The following is a 13,925-nucleotide window of genomic DNA, read 5'->3' on the forward strand; positions in this document are numbered from 1 at the left end:
CAGTCATTCTTCAATCTGTCAAATGGGAAATAGCACCAGGAGACGTGGGAACGCAACCAAAATGCATCAATGGCTGGGGAAAACAAACCAAGAACTTGAGCACGATGCAAGAGAAGAAGCTCTGAACAACGTTGTCTTCTGGAGTCCAGTGGGAGGGGATATCATGACGGCAACTCTTGTGTTTTTTCCCCCACTTAAACAAAATTGAGGGATTAACCATTAGAAATTGACAATGGGACTAAAGATTATCACTGTTGTGGCCAAATGGCCGTTATAAGATTATACCTCTGGTAGTGATGATATCTACGTTTATTTCTGCATAAACACTCATGTTTATGTGCATACAAGCCAAGGTTATTGAGTTTTCAAGTAGCCTTGAAAAACAACCAGAGGCATTTGTAAGGTGTCAACAGCTGTATTCATATGTAGCATATTGGATACTTCATAGCACTATGTGATGCCTGATCTCTGTAAATTAATGACTAGCACTTTCATATTGTTCAGGTCTACTAGCCTTCTGTATCAGACTGCAAATTTTTTAAATTGATGACTATTTAAAAAAAAGAAAAAGGAAAAAAAACGCTGTAACTTTGTTACTTCGCAAGCGACTTGTGTACCGGCTGGTTGTCATGCATCTGGTTACAGAGTGGATCAGTGGGCAACTCGGAAACATTGATTTCAGGAAAAAATAAGAGAATGCTCTTGGTGTTCAGTACGGCTACAGGACATGTGTTTTTGTGAGCACTGAAAGTACAATTGGACGCATTAACGGAGCATGTACAATTGGACTTCTCGTGAAGGTCTCAAGCTTTTGGTTGGTGTATGGATGAACCATCTATATAACAACATATTAAAAAAAAAAGCTAAGGGAATTCATGACCATGAGTGTTTCCTTATATAGGATTAATGCATTTCATACATGAGGTTTTATCTGAAGATTCATATTGGAGTTTATGCTGTTCATCCATATGAATACTCCTTTGCCCTTTGCAGGAAAGGGGTCAACTTGTGCGGTGCAACATGTGACTAATCTGCGCCATGTGATTGGTCCGATCAATTCAGATCTGATCAATCAGGCACATGTTCAGACGTGCGGTTTCCCAACGTATGGAGAGAATGATTGATGATTTCTATAAAACGTAACAAAGACGGTTAATCTTGAAAATATTTACATTGAATGCATACAGTGTTTATAGTAGTGCAAATGTAGAAATAGATTAAAATGTTCCAAGAAAATCATTGGGAAACTATTTGGACAAATAATAACGCGAGGGAAAATTGTATTACATAAAAGTAAAGGGACCCCTTTTTTCCACATTTAAGACATAAAACATACAAAGGTCGGGCTTCACATTTAAATGTGTGTGAAAGGTTGCGGTCAGAAGTCTGTCTCACGTAGTTAAGATGGTATAAAGTCTAACCTCCCTTTCCAAGAGGGGAAAATTGTTTCTTATATTTGACAGTTTTTGTAAGTAGACCCTCCTCTTATGATCCGTATTAACCCAACAATGCACTTTCATGAGTTTTTCATATGTTATGCCCTAAATTTTTGTGTCAGGGCGTCATAAACATGAATTCCAGAACTTTCCGAGATGCCCATCGGCTACAGAGACAAACGAGATTTCCCCCAACGTATCGCGTTACTTGAAATCAGAGAAGCACCTGTCGTTATGTCCGCTCCGTCTAGAAGAGGGAGCTGTTGTACCCCTCAACCCCCCAGCGATCCGCTCCGCTGCTCTTTCTGAAACACCCCCCGAGTCGTCTGACTCTCCGTCAGCCTCCCCCGGCCTTCCTCCGGCCTCCGCACGGCCTCCTTCGACCTCCTCCCGGTTGTCACTGCGGGACGACATGTGGTTCAGAGAGGAGCTCCTCAAACCCATTTGGCACGCATTCATGGCCCTCGACATGGACCACCGGGGGAAAGTGTCCAAATCACAGTTAAAGGTGTGTTTATTTATTTATTTATTTATTTTCAATTCAAAGTCAACGACATGTAGCATCAGCCGCGTATCATCTAAACTAATTGTCAAACGTCAACTTACAAATCCGCTAATATGTTTTTTTATGTCTGTATTTCATGTGAAAAATGTAAAGTTAGCTAACATCAATCTGTATGTTCAGCTAATGTGGGCGGTTTGGGGTGATGCTGCACTTAAACTGAAGTGCGTCAACATGGGGTGCTGTAATTGATTATTGTTTACTCCCAGCTTCCACTTTTCTACTCAACATAATCGTCTGGATTTTATTTATTTATCTATTTATTTAATGTACCTGTACTGCCAAACACACAGCCTGACTCTAAAGGATTTTGCAGGGAGTTGTATGTTTCAACAATTTAAATACTGCAAAGTCAGCAACTATTTTAAAAACTTCATATCAGGTCCTGATGTTAAGGTGTTAATTTCACCTTATGTTCATGTTTGGGATGTGGGGAAGTTTATCTTAATTAAATATCTGTCCGTGTTAACATGTCAATACTTATATATTAGCATAGGAAACCCTTCTGCCATCATAAGTTTTGTAACTGCAAAGCCTTATTAGGATGAAGGACAAGCATGCATTTGCACAAACAGGAGCCATTGCTTGGCTAGTGATGCATGTGAATGTAACTGTCTTTTGCATCTGTGTGGCTGTGAGCTGAACTTGGGGGCAGGGGTTTTTGCTCCAGGATTCATACTGTATATAAACGTTTGAATGTTCTGTTCTTCACCAGACACTTGTTTCTTGAAAGGTCCCCTGTGATTACTTTGTCTGTGGCCCTTCAGGTGTTGTCTCACAGCTTGTGCACAGTGATGAATATCCCTCATGACCCTGTGGCCCTCGAGGAGCATTTCAAAGATGATGATAAAGGGCCTGTGTCCAATCAAGGGTACATGCCCTACCTCAACAGGTTTATTCTGGACAAGGTGAGCGTTCAAATCCAGGAATAGTAAATGGTTGGTTGCAAATGCAACTGAAAATAGCCCTTTATTGTATAATCGAATACTTTTGAAGATGTGATATCTGGGTTTTGTCTATACTGCACCTGAATTTAAAAAAGAAAAATATGAATAGCAGTAGCCCATGGCAGGGGTTCTCAAACTTCTCAGGTAAGACTCCCCAAGTAAAGATGTTAGAGCGTTGTGCCCCTGCAGTTTTTTAGTGTTGTGCGCCCGCATTCATGAATATTGAGTATCATTTGTTTGCCACAGGACTGTAATATTTAGATTGCTTTTTTCCCCTCAAAACTATGTTTTCATGTCATTTAGTATCCTGCTCAAGTATTGCTGTTTGTTTTGGAGGCTGTGTTCTTGCCTGTAGCTTGTAGGCTCTGACTTGAATAAAAATGAGGCCTTTAGTACATGGGGTTTGTACCTCACATCCTGCAGATTCAAAGTTAGGAACGAGACAAACACTGGGCTCCTTTGCATTTCCACACACACTTTCCTCACCGTCTCCAACCATTTACACTTTTGACTCTGACAGAATGCTTTTGTCTGTCATGGCAGGTGCAAAAGGATTTTGATGTGCTCGAGTTCAACAAGATGTGCTGGACTCTGTGTTACAAGAAAAACATCAACTCCAACAGTCTGCTCATCTCAAACAATGATGCTTTCAAACTCTGGTGCATTTTCAACTTTTTATCTGAAGAGAAGTACCCACTTGTCATTGTCCCTGAAGAGGTTCGAATCTTTGCTGCAGTTTTCCTTATAATTGTAGAGGCCCTCTTAAATGGAAGCCCAGAGAGACAAGTGATGATTTTTAGAGGTAGATCTCTAGGTTAATGGCAATTTAAAATGTGCACATGCACAAACATATGTGACTTGCCTTTTTGGTGTTTTTATGATGACAGCCACCCCTCAAAAAGTCTCTCTTTCCTCTCGAGGCTACAGACATTTTTCATTGCTTAGAGCAAATACAGGCTGATCACCGATTATGTTACTCACGGATAAGGAATGGCCACCTCCATCAGATGTACTATAATTTGTTGCTCCTATGCTGGTGCTTCTCTTTAGATTGAGTACTTCCTGAGAAAGCTGAGTGAAGCTGTGGGCACGAGATGGAGTCAGGAGAAGTTTGCAATCTCCCAACCCCAGCTGAACATGAGCTTCCTGACTGCCTGGGAGATGATTGAACTGGTGGGAATGGGTTACTTAAGCAAGGAGCTGAACCTTCAGACCCTGTCCATGGGCATCAATGAGGTCTTCCAGGAGTTCATATTGGATGTGCTCAAGCAGGTGTGACTGAGCTTATGCTTTGTTGGTACCTGAATTCATGTGCAAACATCAGTTTGAATGAACTGAAGAAAAATACTCAGTGTATCCCCGTAATGCACTGAGGTGTTAAATTTATTTTTACAAGCACACCCTTTTAAATCCAGTGACCTCTTTGATAAAATGTCAAGTAATAACCCAGTCAAGTATCTTTATCTCTATTACCAAAATGTTTGAAACATAATTGCTTGTTGTTAAGACAAGCATTTATGTAAAAATGGGTGGTGAGATATGTTAAGTAGTCACGCTAGCTGCTTAACAGCTTAGCTTAGCTGTTAATGATAATGATTGGAGCCCCAGCTGTTCGTATTGTACTTTCGCTGCAGTCATTTATGGTTGGTGGTGAGAAACAGGAGGTGTATAATTCAGTGCTTATTGGTTTGATAGCCTCAGTCTTGGCCTCCATGGTTAGGATTCACTCTTCAATTGCCTGGGAAATATTTGTCTTAATGTTGTTCATTGATTAAGTTGATTTCAATACTTTTATAGCCCTGCAAAAAGTGCTAGATTTTTGCATGTATGGGTATGCTGTACCTTCATTCCCTCACCAAGGCGTCTTGTGATTGTCCAAATCATGTAATGGAAAGAGCCGCCCCGGCCATGGAGGATTACCCCTCCATTAAGTGAAAGAGTTAAAGAAAACTATACAGCAGGTTTGGTTAGTTTTAGTAAGGTAATGGTGTTGTACATTAGATTGGGCATTGAGTGTCTCATCTGTTCCTCCACATTGTATTTCAAGGGCTACATGATGAAAAAGGGCCACATGAGGAAGAACTGGACAGAGCGCTGGTTTGTCCTTCGACCTGACTCACTGTCATATTACTTGTATGAAGACCTCGCAGAAATAAAAGGCCACATCATCCTGGATCAAAGCTGTTGTGTTGAGGTAAGCAGTTGTATATCTGGGAGGGATACACAGTTATTTGGCATGACTGATTCTGTAAGTTACAAAGAACTGGATTTTTTTTTTTAAAACAGGTATGCAATAAAAAACATTTTTTATACAGGAACAGGTATCACTGGTATCCAAATTAATGGAATGTTTTTTTTGCTGTAACACAAGTGATTGATGGGTGTGTCATTTTTCCCTGAAGAACCTGCCTGATAAAGACGGGAAAAAGTGCCTGTTTGTCATCAAGTGCACTGATAAGAGCTTCGAGATCAGCGCTTCGGACAAAAAGAAAAAGCAGGAATGGATTCAAGGTAGCCATCAGTCATTCACCACCTTGTTATTGCTTTGTTTTTGTGTTTTCATAAATGTCTTCTTCTTTGGACTCCAGAATGTCAGTTATTACTTCCTTTCATGTGTGTCTGAGATATAATTTTCATGGCAGTAGGTCAAGCCATGATAGCCCCATGTCCCTGTCTTTACACCAGCAATTCAAAGCTGTATCCGGCTGAAACTTGGACAGTCCTCTCCTCACCGCGAAGCCCGACTGAGGCGCAGGGACCTCCGAAAGAGACAGCAGGAGGAAGAAGAGGTCCTGGCGCAGAGGATGAATCAGCTCCAGGCTGCCAATGACAACACAGAGAGAGAGCTGGAGCTCATGAAAAAGGTATCGTTCTGAATTCCAAATTTGGAGTGTACTTTTAGGCGGGGAAGCCTATGTCATCACATAAGGAAAATTTTTAAGTAATTTTACCATATAGTAACAAAAGATTTTGCTTCATATGGATTTAGCAAAGGACCAATGAATAGGAGGGGATGGGTATCACTGCCCTGAGGGTGGCAGTGATACTGTCCATCCCCATGGATGTTTAATGTCCTAAAACCTAAGTGCCAAAGATGCATTAAAAAATCTTTACCTTAGACTCTAATTACCAAATTTCCCTTCCTCTTTGTGGTTTGACGGCACTTTGCATCTATGGAGTTGCACTGGCACGTTATTACACAGAATTACACGGGCCATCAAGCATAAGCAAACACGAATAAACAGTAGTATTATAAGTCATTTTAGGATGATATTCGTCTAATGCTAGTGAACACTGTTTGCAGTATTATGGCTGCAGCATCTGCTGCATTAGACGTGAACCAGCTTAAGATACTTCATATACACATGACCTGGAACAGAAATTGTGTTAGTTTTTATCCTTTCAGCACAGCATGCTAAAATAAGTCTGTCAAATAAAGGTAACACATTATTGCACCGATGATCTCATGGTCAGGAATTGATGAGAGACTTGCCTGTTGCTTGTTTTTCACATGCTTTGGTTGATGACACATTAAAAGGCAAATAGCAAAATGAGATGAAATAAAAGGGGAAGCAAAACCAAAATGCAAACGACAATGTGAACCTGGCACCTGCCCTCGGTTGAAGTTTTTTTTTTTGACACTGATTATCTACAGTGCATTTGTCATTTTGCATATAAGAATCGAAAGGCGGTATTTAACTGACAGTTTGAGTGTATTTTAGAGTGTCTGCCTGCATAAATTGTTTGAAAATACTTGTGATGAAAATCTACTATTATGACCATTTTAGATCTGTTTTACTCATCCTGTCAAAGCAATTTCATTTTGTCCTGCTCTTTGCCTTGCAGAAAGTGGAAGAAGCTGCAGCCAAAGCAGCTACAGAAGAAGAGGAGAGGCAGAGGACTCAGTTGGCGCTGCAGGATCGCTACAGACTGGACCTGGAACGAGAGAAAATGGTGATGCCCGTGCCTCAGTCTGTTGTCTCACATTTTGATTCCAATAAGAGAGGCAGTGACATCATGTAAAATATTCGGACAAAAACGCCTGCAAAGTCCTGGGCTCTGCAAATTCCTTTTTATATTCTCTTATCTCTCATCCCCCTCAGTGTGTCAGTTTTCTTCCTGGAACCACAAGGCTTAATAGTTTAAATGATTTAGCCGGTAATGTTGAATCATTCTTTGTATGCACTCGAGGTTTCAGCTGCCATTAATCATGCTCTCATGACAGTGACTGTACAGCCAAAGACCCCCTGCCCCCTTTCAAAAAATGAAATCGGAATCTGAAAAGTATGACGGTGCAACATTTTTCATTCACAATTTATGATTACAAGATGTCTCCCTCATCATCTGAAGTCCATTCTCAGTGTTTGTGGCCTTGAGGCTTCAAGTTTTCCACATATCACTTGTCCCAGTCCAACACAAAACCAGGACTGGTTTCAAGACATAATCCCTCTTGCCTGACATGGATCATAAGAATTACGCTGGAGTTAACATGGGACGTGGCTTGTCAGGCTAGAAATACAGCCGGAATTTGACTCAAGTTTCTGTGTCACCACGGAAACTTAAGATCGAAGATGAAGAATTAAGACCTCCTTGCGACTGGACGTCTGTGATGTCTCTCCCACTGATTGATTGTGTTGATTTTCTGCTCTGTAGAGGTCTTCTTGGGTCGGCGGCCTTTTTGTGTGTCACTGATGCAAAGGCTCACTTATATGCCACAATGTTCCGGGCCAAATGTGTCAAATCACCAAGGCAGCCTTTTTCTATTAATCCTAACATTATTTTATGTGCTGCTGTGACTGTGTGCTTATTGAATCGAGCCATGCCATTGGAAATACATCAAAACTCGAATCAAATTGTCTCGCCCTCTATGTATGTAGCTGGTGTAACCTAAATGCTACCCAGATATTTCTATATAATGTGTGTTTGTCTGCGTGTGTTTTCAGGAGCGTCAACAGGTAGAAGAGCAGGTGGCTCAGAAGTCCAGTGAACTGGAGCAGTACCTGCAGCGTACGCGAGAGCTGGAGGAAATGTACCGTCAGCTGAAGGAAGCCTTAGCTGAAGAGAGGCAGGCTAAGCAGGAAGAGGAGGCTGCGCGCAAGTTGCAGGCCAGGTCAGGCGCATGTGCGTGTGCCCATACACTCGCACACACATTGTTCAGAGATTACCTCAAATGAAGGAAATTAAAATCACAAATTTAAAGCATGCTTGTCGAGCGTTCCCTTGTAGGCTTCTAGAAGAGGAGGCAGCGAGAAGGTCAGAGATGGAGCGGATCCATCTGCAGCAGAAGACCGTGCTATCTCGGTCAGAGGCCGAGAAGCAGGAGCTGATGGCCGAGCAGGCAGTCAAGGAAAGAGACCTGCAGGGTGCGATGCTGCAGCTGGAGAGGCTGGAGACAGAGCAGCACCAAGCCCAGCAGCAGTATGAGGTCAGGAGGCTTCACTGTCTGAAAGTAAAAGGCTGCGCTTATTCAGGGTGTAACAGCAGGGTTGGCTGCGCATTGAGTCAGAAAAGAGGAACAAGAAGACCGCAAAATCACTGTCATATGGGGCTGAATTTAAATAGCTGTAAGATGCTTCAGCTATGACAACAAATGATTCAAAACCTGAAAAAAAATAATGAGAGCCGGTGAAGGGACTGCAGTCAAAGCACAGGAGTCATTATTTTGATGCGTTAGACTTGTCAGATTTTCTGAATGCGACTCTCTGCTACACGAACAACACAGAAGGTGTCAGAGAGGCTGGAGCGAGCAGCCAACAAGACCAAGAAATGGAAAGGCAAGGTGGCCCAGCATGAGGGCCTCGTGCGTCTCATCCAGCCAGGTAAGAACACCGAGCACTCCACCATTATTCATGGTGTTCCACAAATACACACGACCTTCTAGTTGTGTCGATGTATGTTTGGAATCCAGCATCAATCACTTATATAGATTATTGCATGCTTTACAGATATATTATACACTCATTAACATTTGCTCGTGCTTGTTTATTCATGCTGTGCGAGATTTCAGTATCTCCTTAGTCAGGAGTGTCAGAGCCATTTCTGGCTCAAGAAGTTTCTGCAAGATAAAACAAGATAGATATCAGACTCTCATCTCACTCATAACTTGTGACACCCTGCTACCCTGTATACAATGGGGAGAACAAGTATTTGATACACTGCTGTTTTTTCAACTTTTCCCACTTGCAAAGCGTGTAGAGGTCTGTCATTTTTATCATACTATTATTGTACTCTTCAACTGTGAGTGATGGAATCTAAAACAAAAATCCAGAAAAACACATTTTTGATTCTTAGTAATTAATTTGCTTTTTATGCATGACATAAGTATTTGATACATCAGAACAACAGAACTTAATATTGACCAGGTTTGCAGGTTTGCACACACTGCAGGTTTGCAGGTTTGCACACACTGCAGCAGGGATTTTTGGCCACTCCTTCATACAGATCTTCTCCAGATCCTTCAGGTTTTGGGGCAATTGCTGGGCAATATGGACGTTCAGCTCGCGCCAAAGATTTTCTATTGGGTTCAAATGTGGAGACTGGCTAGGCCTCTCCAGGACCTTCAGATGTTTCTGAGGGAGCCACTCCTTAGGTGCTCTGGCTGTGTGTTTCGGGTCCGTGTCATGCTGGAAGACAGGCCACGACCCCTCTTACCGAGGGAAGCAGGTTGTTGGCCGAGATCTTGCGATACATGGCCCGTCCATCCTCCCTTCAATACGGCACGGTCGTCCTGTTCCCTTTGCAGAAAAGCATCCCAGAGAATGATGTTTCCACCTCCAGGCTTCACAGTTGGGATGGTGTTCTTGGGGTTGTACTCATCCTTCCTCTTCCTCCAAAAAGGCAGAATGGAGTTTAGACCAAAAAGCTCTCATCAGACCACATGATCATCTTCCATTCCTCCTCTGGATCATCCAGATGGTCATTGGCAAACTTCAGACAGGCCTGTGCATGTGCTGGCTTGAGCAGTGGGACTCGCGTGCGCTGCAGGATTTCAATCCATGACGGCGTAGTGCGTTACTGATGGTATTCTTTAAGCCTGTGGTCCCAGCTCTCCTCAGGTCATTGACCAGGTCCGGCCGTGTAGTTCTGGGCTGATCCCTCACCTTCCTCACCATCATTGAGGCCCCGCGAGGTGAGATCTTGCATGGAGCCCCAGATCAAGGCAGGTTGACTGTCATCTTGAATTTCCATTTTCTAATAATTGTGCCACCAGTTGTTGCCTTCTCACCAAGCTGCTTGCCTATTGTCCTGTAGCCCATCCCAGCCTTATGCTGGTCTACAATTTTATCCCTGATGTCCTTACACAGCTGTCTTGTCTTGGCCATTGTGGAGAGGTTGGAGTTTGTTTGAGTGTGTGCACAGGTGTCTTTTATACAGGTAACCAGTTCAAACTGGTGCAGTTAATACAAGGAATGAGAGGAGAACAGGAGGGCCTCTAAAAGAAGAACTAATTGGTCTGTGAGAGCTGCAATTCTTACTGGTTGGTAGATGATCAAATACTTATGTCGGTGATCAAATACTTACGTCATGCAGTAAAATGCAAATCATCACTTAATAATCATACAATGTGTTTCTCTGGATTCTGCTTTTGCTTCCAAAATGAAATTGAAGAGCGCCCATGGTAGAAATGACAGACCTCTACATGCTTTGCAAGTGGGAAAAGCTGAAAAATCAGCAGTGTATTACATACTTGTTCTCCCCATTGTATTCTTATTAATATTATGACTGCATCAGTGTTATTAATACCGATGGATTTTTTTCATCACATCATGTGACAACCTCATGGTTGCTACTGTAACTGCTACTTAGTTTGACGAAAATCCTGCCGTCAGCTTCAGGTCATGGCGGTGGGTTTCATGGTCACAGTTCAATGCGTTCAATAGAAATAATCAATATAAACTCATGAAAACAATTTGCCACTTATTCCTCCTGATGCATGTAATCGTTTGGAAACTCTTTGTCCCTTCCAACCTGGTCTTCTAGGACACAAAGGAGCTCAGAGGGTCACAAATTGGGGTCCTGCTTCATTCACCGATACCGAGTTGGAGCTGAGGAAGAAGTCCTGGCAGGAGAGCAGGAAACCGGGGGCTCAGGCTCAGTGAGCGCGTTTGGATGATAAAGTACATCATCGACCTCTCAGTGAAGAAGATCCGTAACACAACCGACTAAACCTTATTAACAAAAAAAATGTTTTTACTGAACGTCAGGAGTCATAATTCCTGACAAGCTTTTGTTGGATTTGCTTACAACATTTGACTTTCTCCCTGTCTTTGCTCTCATGAGACCCTGCTCGCTTACCTTTTCCACCGAGCCCCCTCCCCGGCTTTCCGCAGCGGCAGAGGCGATTGCGTTCACCCTCAGCCAGAAAAAGAAATGCGTTCTGATGATCTGATTGCCAAAGGAATAGTGGTTTTATAAATAACACCCTGAATGCAGTCATAGGAACTACTGTAAGTGCATTTGAATCTTTAGATGTCTTAAGTACTTTACTGCATTTCCATTTGATACAACTTTGTAGTCTCCTCTCCAGCTCAGTAACCTGGCCGCTTTACTTATACATAGGCAATGATTTTACATGAATATCTTTTTAAATATTTCTAAGTTTTTCTGTTTTAATTGTCTTTGATTGAAAATATAGTGCTCATTATGTGAAAGGTGGCAGTCTGTTCAACAGACATGTAGCACTCTAAACATGCTATGATGCAGTATCTCGCAAAACACTGTGTCAATGAACCATATCATTAAAACTGTTCTGTCGATTCAGTAGTGATGAAAATGCAAATATTCCCACGTCATTGTGGCGACGGCATACCGAGTACTCCATGTCACTGCTCATACATTCTGCTGATAAAACCTCTGTGTGTTTACAGAATTGTGTTCAACTACTTCCAGACTAAAACTTTTTTTCTAGACATAGTTGAGCTCCCCACCTCCGCCTCACTTTGTTTCACGGTGCACATTTGCAGTAGGAAAGCGTGTTGTGCACGAGGGATACTTGCCGAACCCCGTGCAGCTCCGGTGTCCTACAGTTGCGAGTGGTGACCAGCAGATGTCGGCACATCAACGGGATCCGGGGTCTCCCGGTCACCGATAAGGGGTTTGGGGCTGCAGGCACACATGGCAAAGCAATGTCCCGGCTCTCCGGCAAACACTCCTAAGAGCCAGAAACCACCATGGTCAACATTTTGTCCCCGTTGCCGGGCCAAGACGGTCATTTCCACTCTTGTGCTCCATTTCCGTGTGTTTTTTTTTTTTTTCTCCCCCTCGGTTTCTATTTTTTAGATATTTATTTCTTCACAGTTGATGGGGCAGAGAGAGCTCTCTGACATGCAACAAATGTGCTGAATCAGAGTCAAGCGCAAGGATGTGCAGATACCCCGAGAACCATGGCTTCCAGATGTTTTATAGTCCCTCCAGTCTTAAGGGATAAGACCAGTCTTACTCTATATTTTTTCTTACCATCATAACATCCTCCTTTACCCCGAGCCTTTCCTCTAGAGGAGAGGAATCTGGGGAAAAAAAAAGGAAGAGCCTGGAGGTGGTCACTCAAAGAGGAGCGCATACTGCTCCGTCTGATGGCAGCTCGTCGGATCCTTCGGAGCAGATATCTTAGGAGAAACCCAGAGGTATCGCTTCGGTACCCGACGCTGCCAGGCAGTTGTGTAGCACATCGTTACCGTGCCGGTTATTTGAGCATCAGACTCCCCCGATCCAGGATCCCCGTTCCACTTATCAAGATGAATCCCAGTTAATGTGCGTGTGGCCGCATCCGGAGTCAGCAGAGATCGGCACATCCAACAAAGCGCGACTGTTCTCGCACAGACACCTGGCCGCCGTCCGCCCCCCCCCCCCCCCTGCACGCCGGGTAGCGAGAAACACAAGCAAGAGTGGGGCGAAGCGGCTGAAAAGCATCGGGCCTGTCCGCTCGTTGGCGCCCGACCCGACACCTTCTTTGCGAGGAGACACGAGACAAAAGGCGGTTCACCCCGAGTTCAGAGTCATCAGAGAAGGAGACAAAGATAAGAGCCTGCGTTTATTGGCTAACCCGGGAGTCAGCAGCAGCAGCAGCGAGCGTGGCTCTCTGCGCCGATAAGATCGGATACAGAGACGCGTCAGCCGCTTCTCACAGCTCTGAGGCCAGGAATGTGGTGCCACCACCTCCTATCCAGGCACGGCGGTCCAGGGCTCCACGACCGACAAGATAATCGATCGGCCCTCAAATTCGACAAGTTCCACTTCGAAGAGTCATCCAGTTTTCCTGTGTGTGTGTGAGACAGAGTGCTCCTGACACCCCCTTAAAACAAACAAACCCCTACTTGGCAGAGGAGTCTGAATTAGATATCAGTCAGAGCACCATTGTTTGGGTTTGTTTTTTTTCCCCACTGGTTGATTAATAGATGTTTGTCCACATTTCTTGAATAAAATTTATTTATATCCCTGAGACGGATATGTTGCAATCCGCTGCACAATTTTATTTCTCAGAATTCAGGGTTTTCTAATCTCTGTATCTAACGTTCACAAGCCGCCCACCCCCCACCTTCCAAAAATAAGGGTACATCTAGCAGCGTCAGACCGGCCACATGTGACTGAAAAGCAGAATAACACCCGGCCTGGTCCATCGGACCCCTCTGCGAGATATCCCCCATCCAAACTGATTTGGGATGCTCGCATTCTCAGGGATTGTCTGTTGGTGGAAAAATGTCTGGCAGATGCGGTGCCTTTCTGGGTGAGATGACTTCCCACAGTGACCTCACGGCTCTGAGCTCTTCCCACGCGGTCGAACGGGCTCCGGGTTCCTCGGCGGGTCGCTCACGCTGGCACGCTCTCAGGGTGCCGAGATAAACAAATCCAAGTGGGACGAGAGGAAGATGGATTAATGCCGGTGGGTGAGCGGTCAAACGGCAGGTGACATCACCCTGTTTTCCAGGACAGGAGTCCCGATTGGAGAAAAAGACGGGCTGATTTGGAAGCAGGTGTCCATAT

At 43.8% G+C, this 13,925-nt stretch overlaps 1 protein-coding gene across 1 annotated transcript; it reads left to right on the top strand.

Annotated features, from left to right (window-relative positions):
* Positions 1 to 1,619: 1,619 nt before the first annotated feature.
* On the top strand, positions 1,620 to 11,701 carry LOC147217746 (switch-associated protein 70-like). The gene is made up of 12 exons (XM_086174492.1): positions 1,620 to 1,944; positions 2,766 to 2,906; positions 3,489 to 3,662; positions 3,996 to 4,217; positions 4,993 to 5,139; positions 5,348 to 5,456; positions 5,631 to 5,809; positions 6,792 to 6,899; positions 7,889 to 8,055; positions 8,172 to 8,370; positions 8,668 to 8,764; positions 10,926 to 11,701. The coding sequence occupies exons 1-12, from the start codon at positions 1,849 to 1,851 to the stop codon at positions 11,042 to 11,044; spliced, it is 1,758 nt and encodes a 585-aa protein (XP_086030618.1). The 5' UTR covers positions 1,620 to 1,848; the 3' UTR covers positions 11,045 to 11,701.
* The last annotated feature ends 2,224 nt before the right edge of the window (positions 11,702 to 13,925 follow it).

This window comes from Fistularia commersonii, chromosome 27 (assembly GCF_037954325.1).
Source record: "Fistularia commersonii isolate RoL2024-O1a breed Wild chromosome 27, RoL_Fcom_v1.0, whole genome shotgun sequence".
Lineage (NCBI taxonomy): Eukaryota > Metazoa > Chordata > Actinopteri > Syngnathiformes > Fistulariidae > Fistularia > Fistularia commersonii.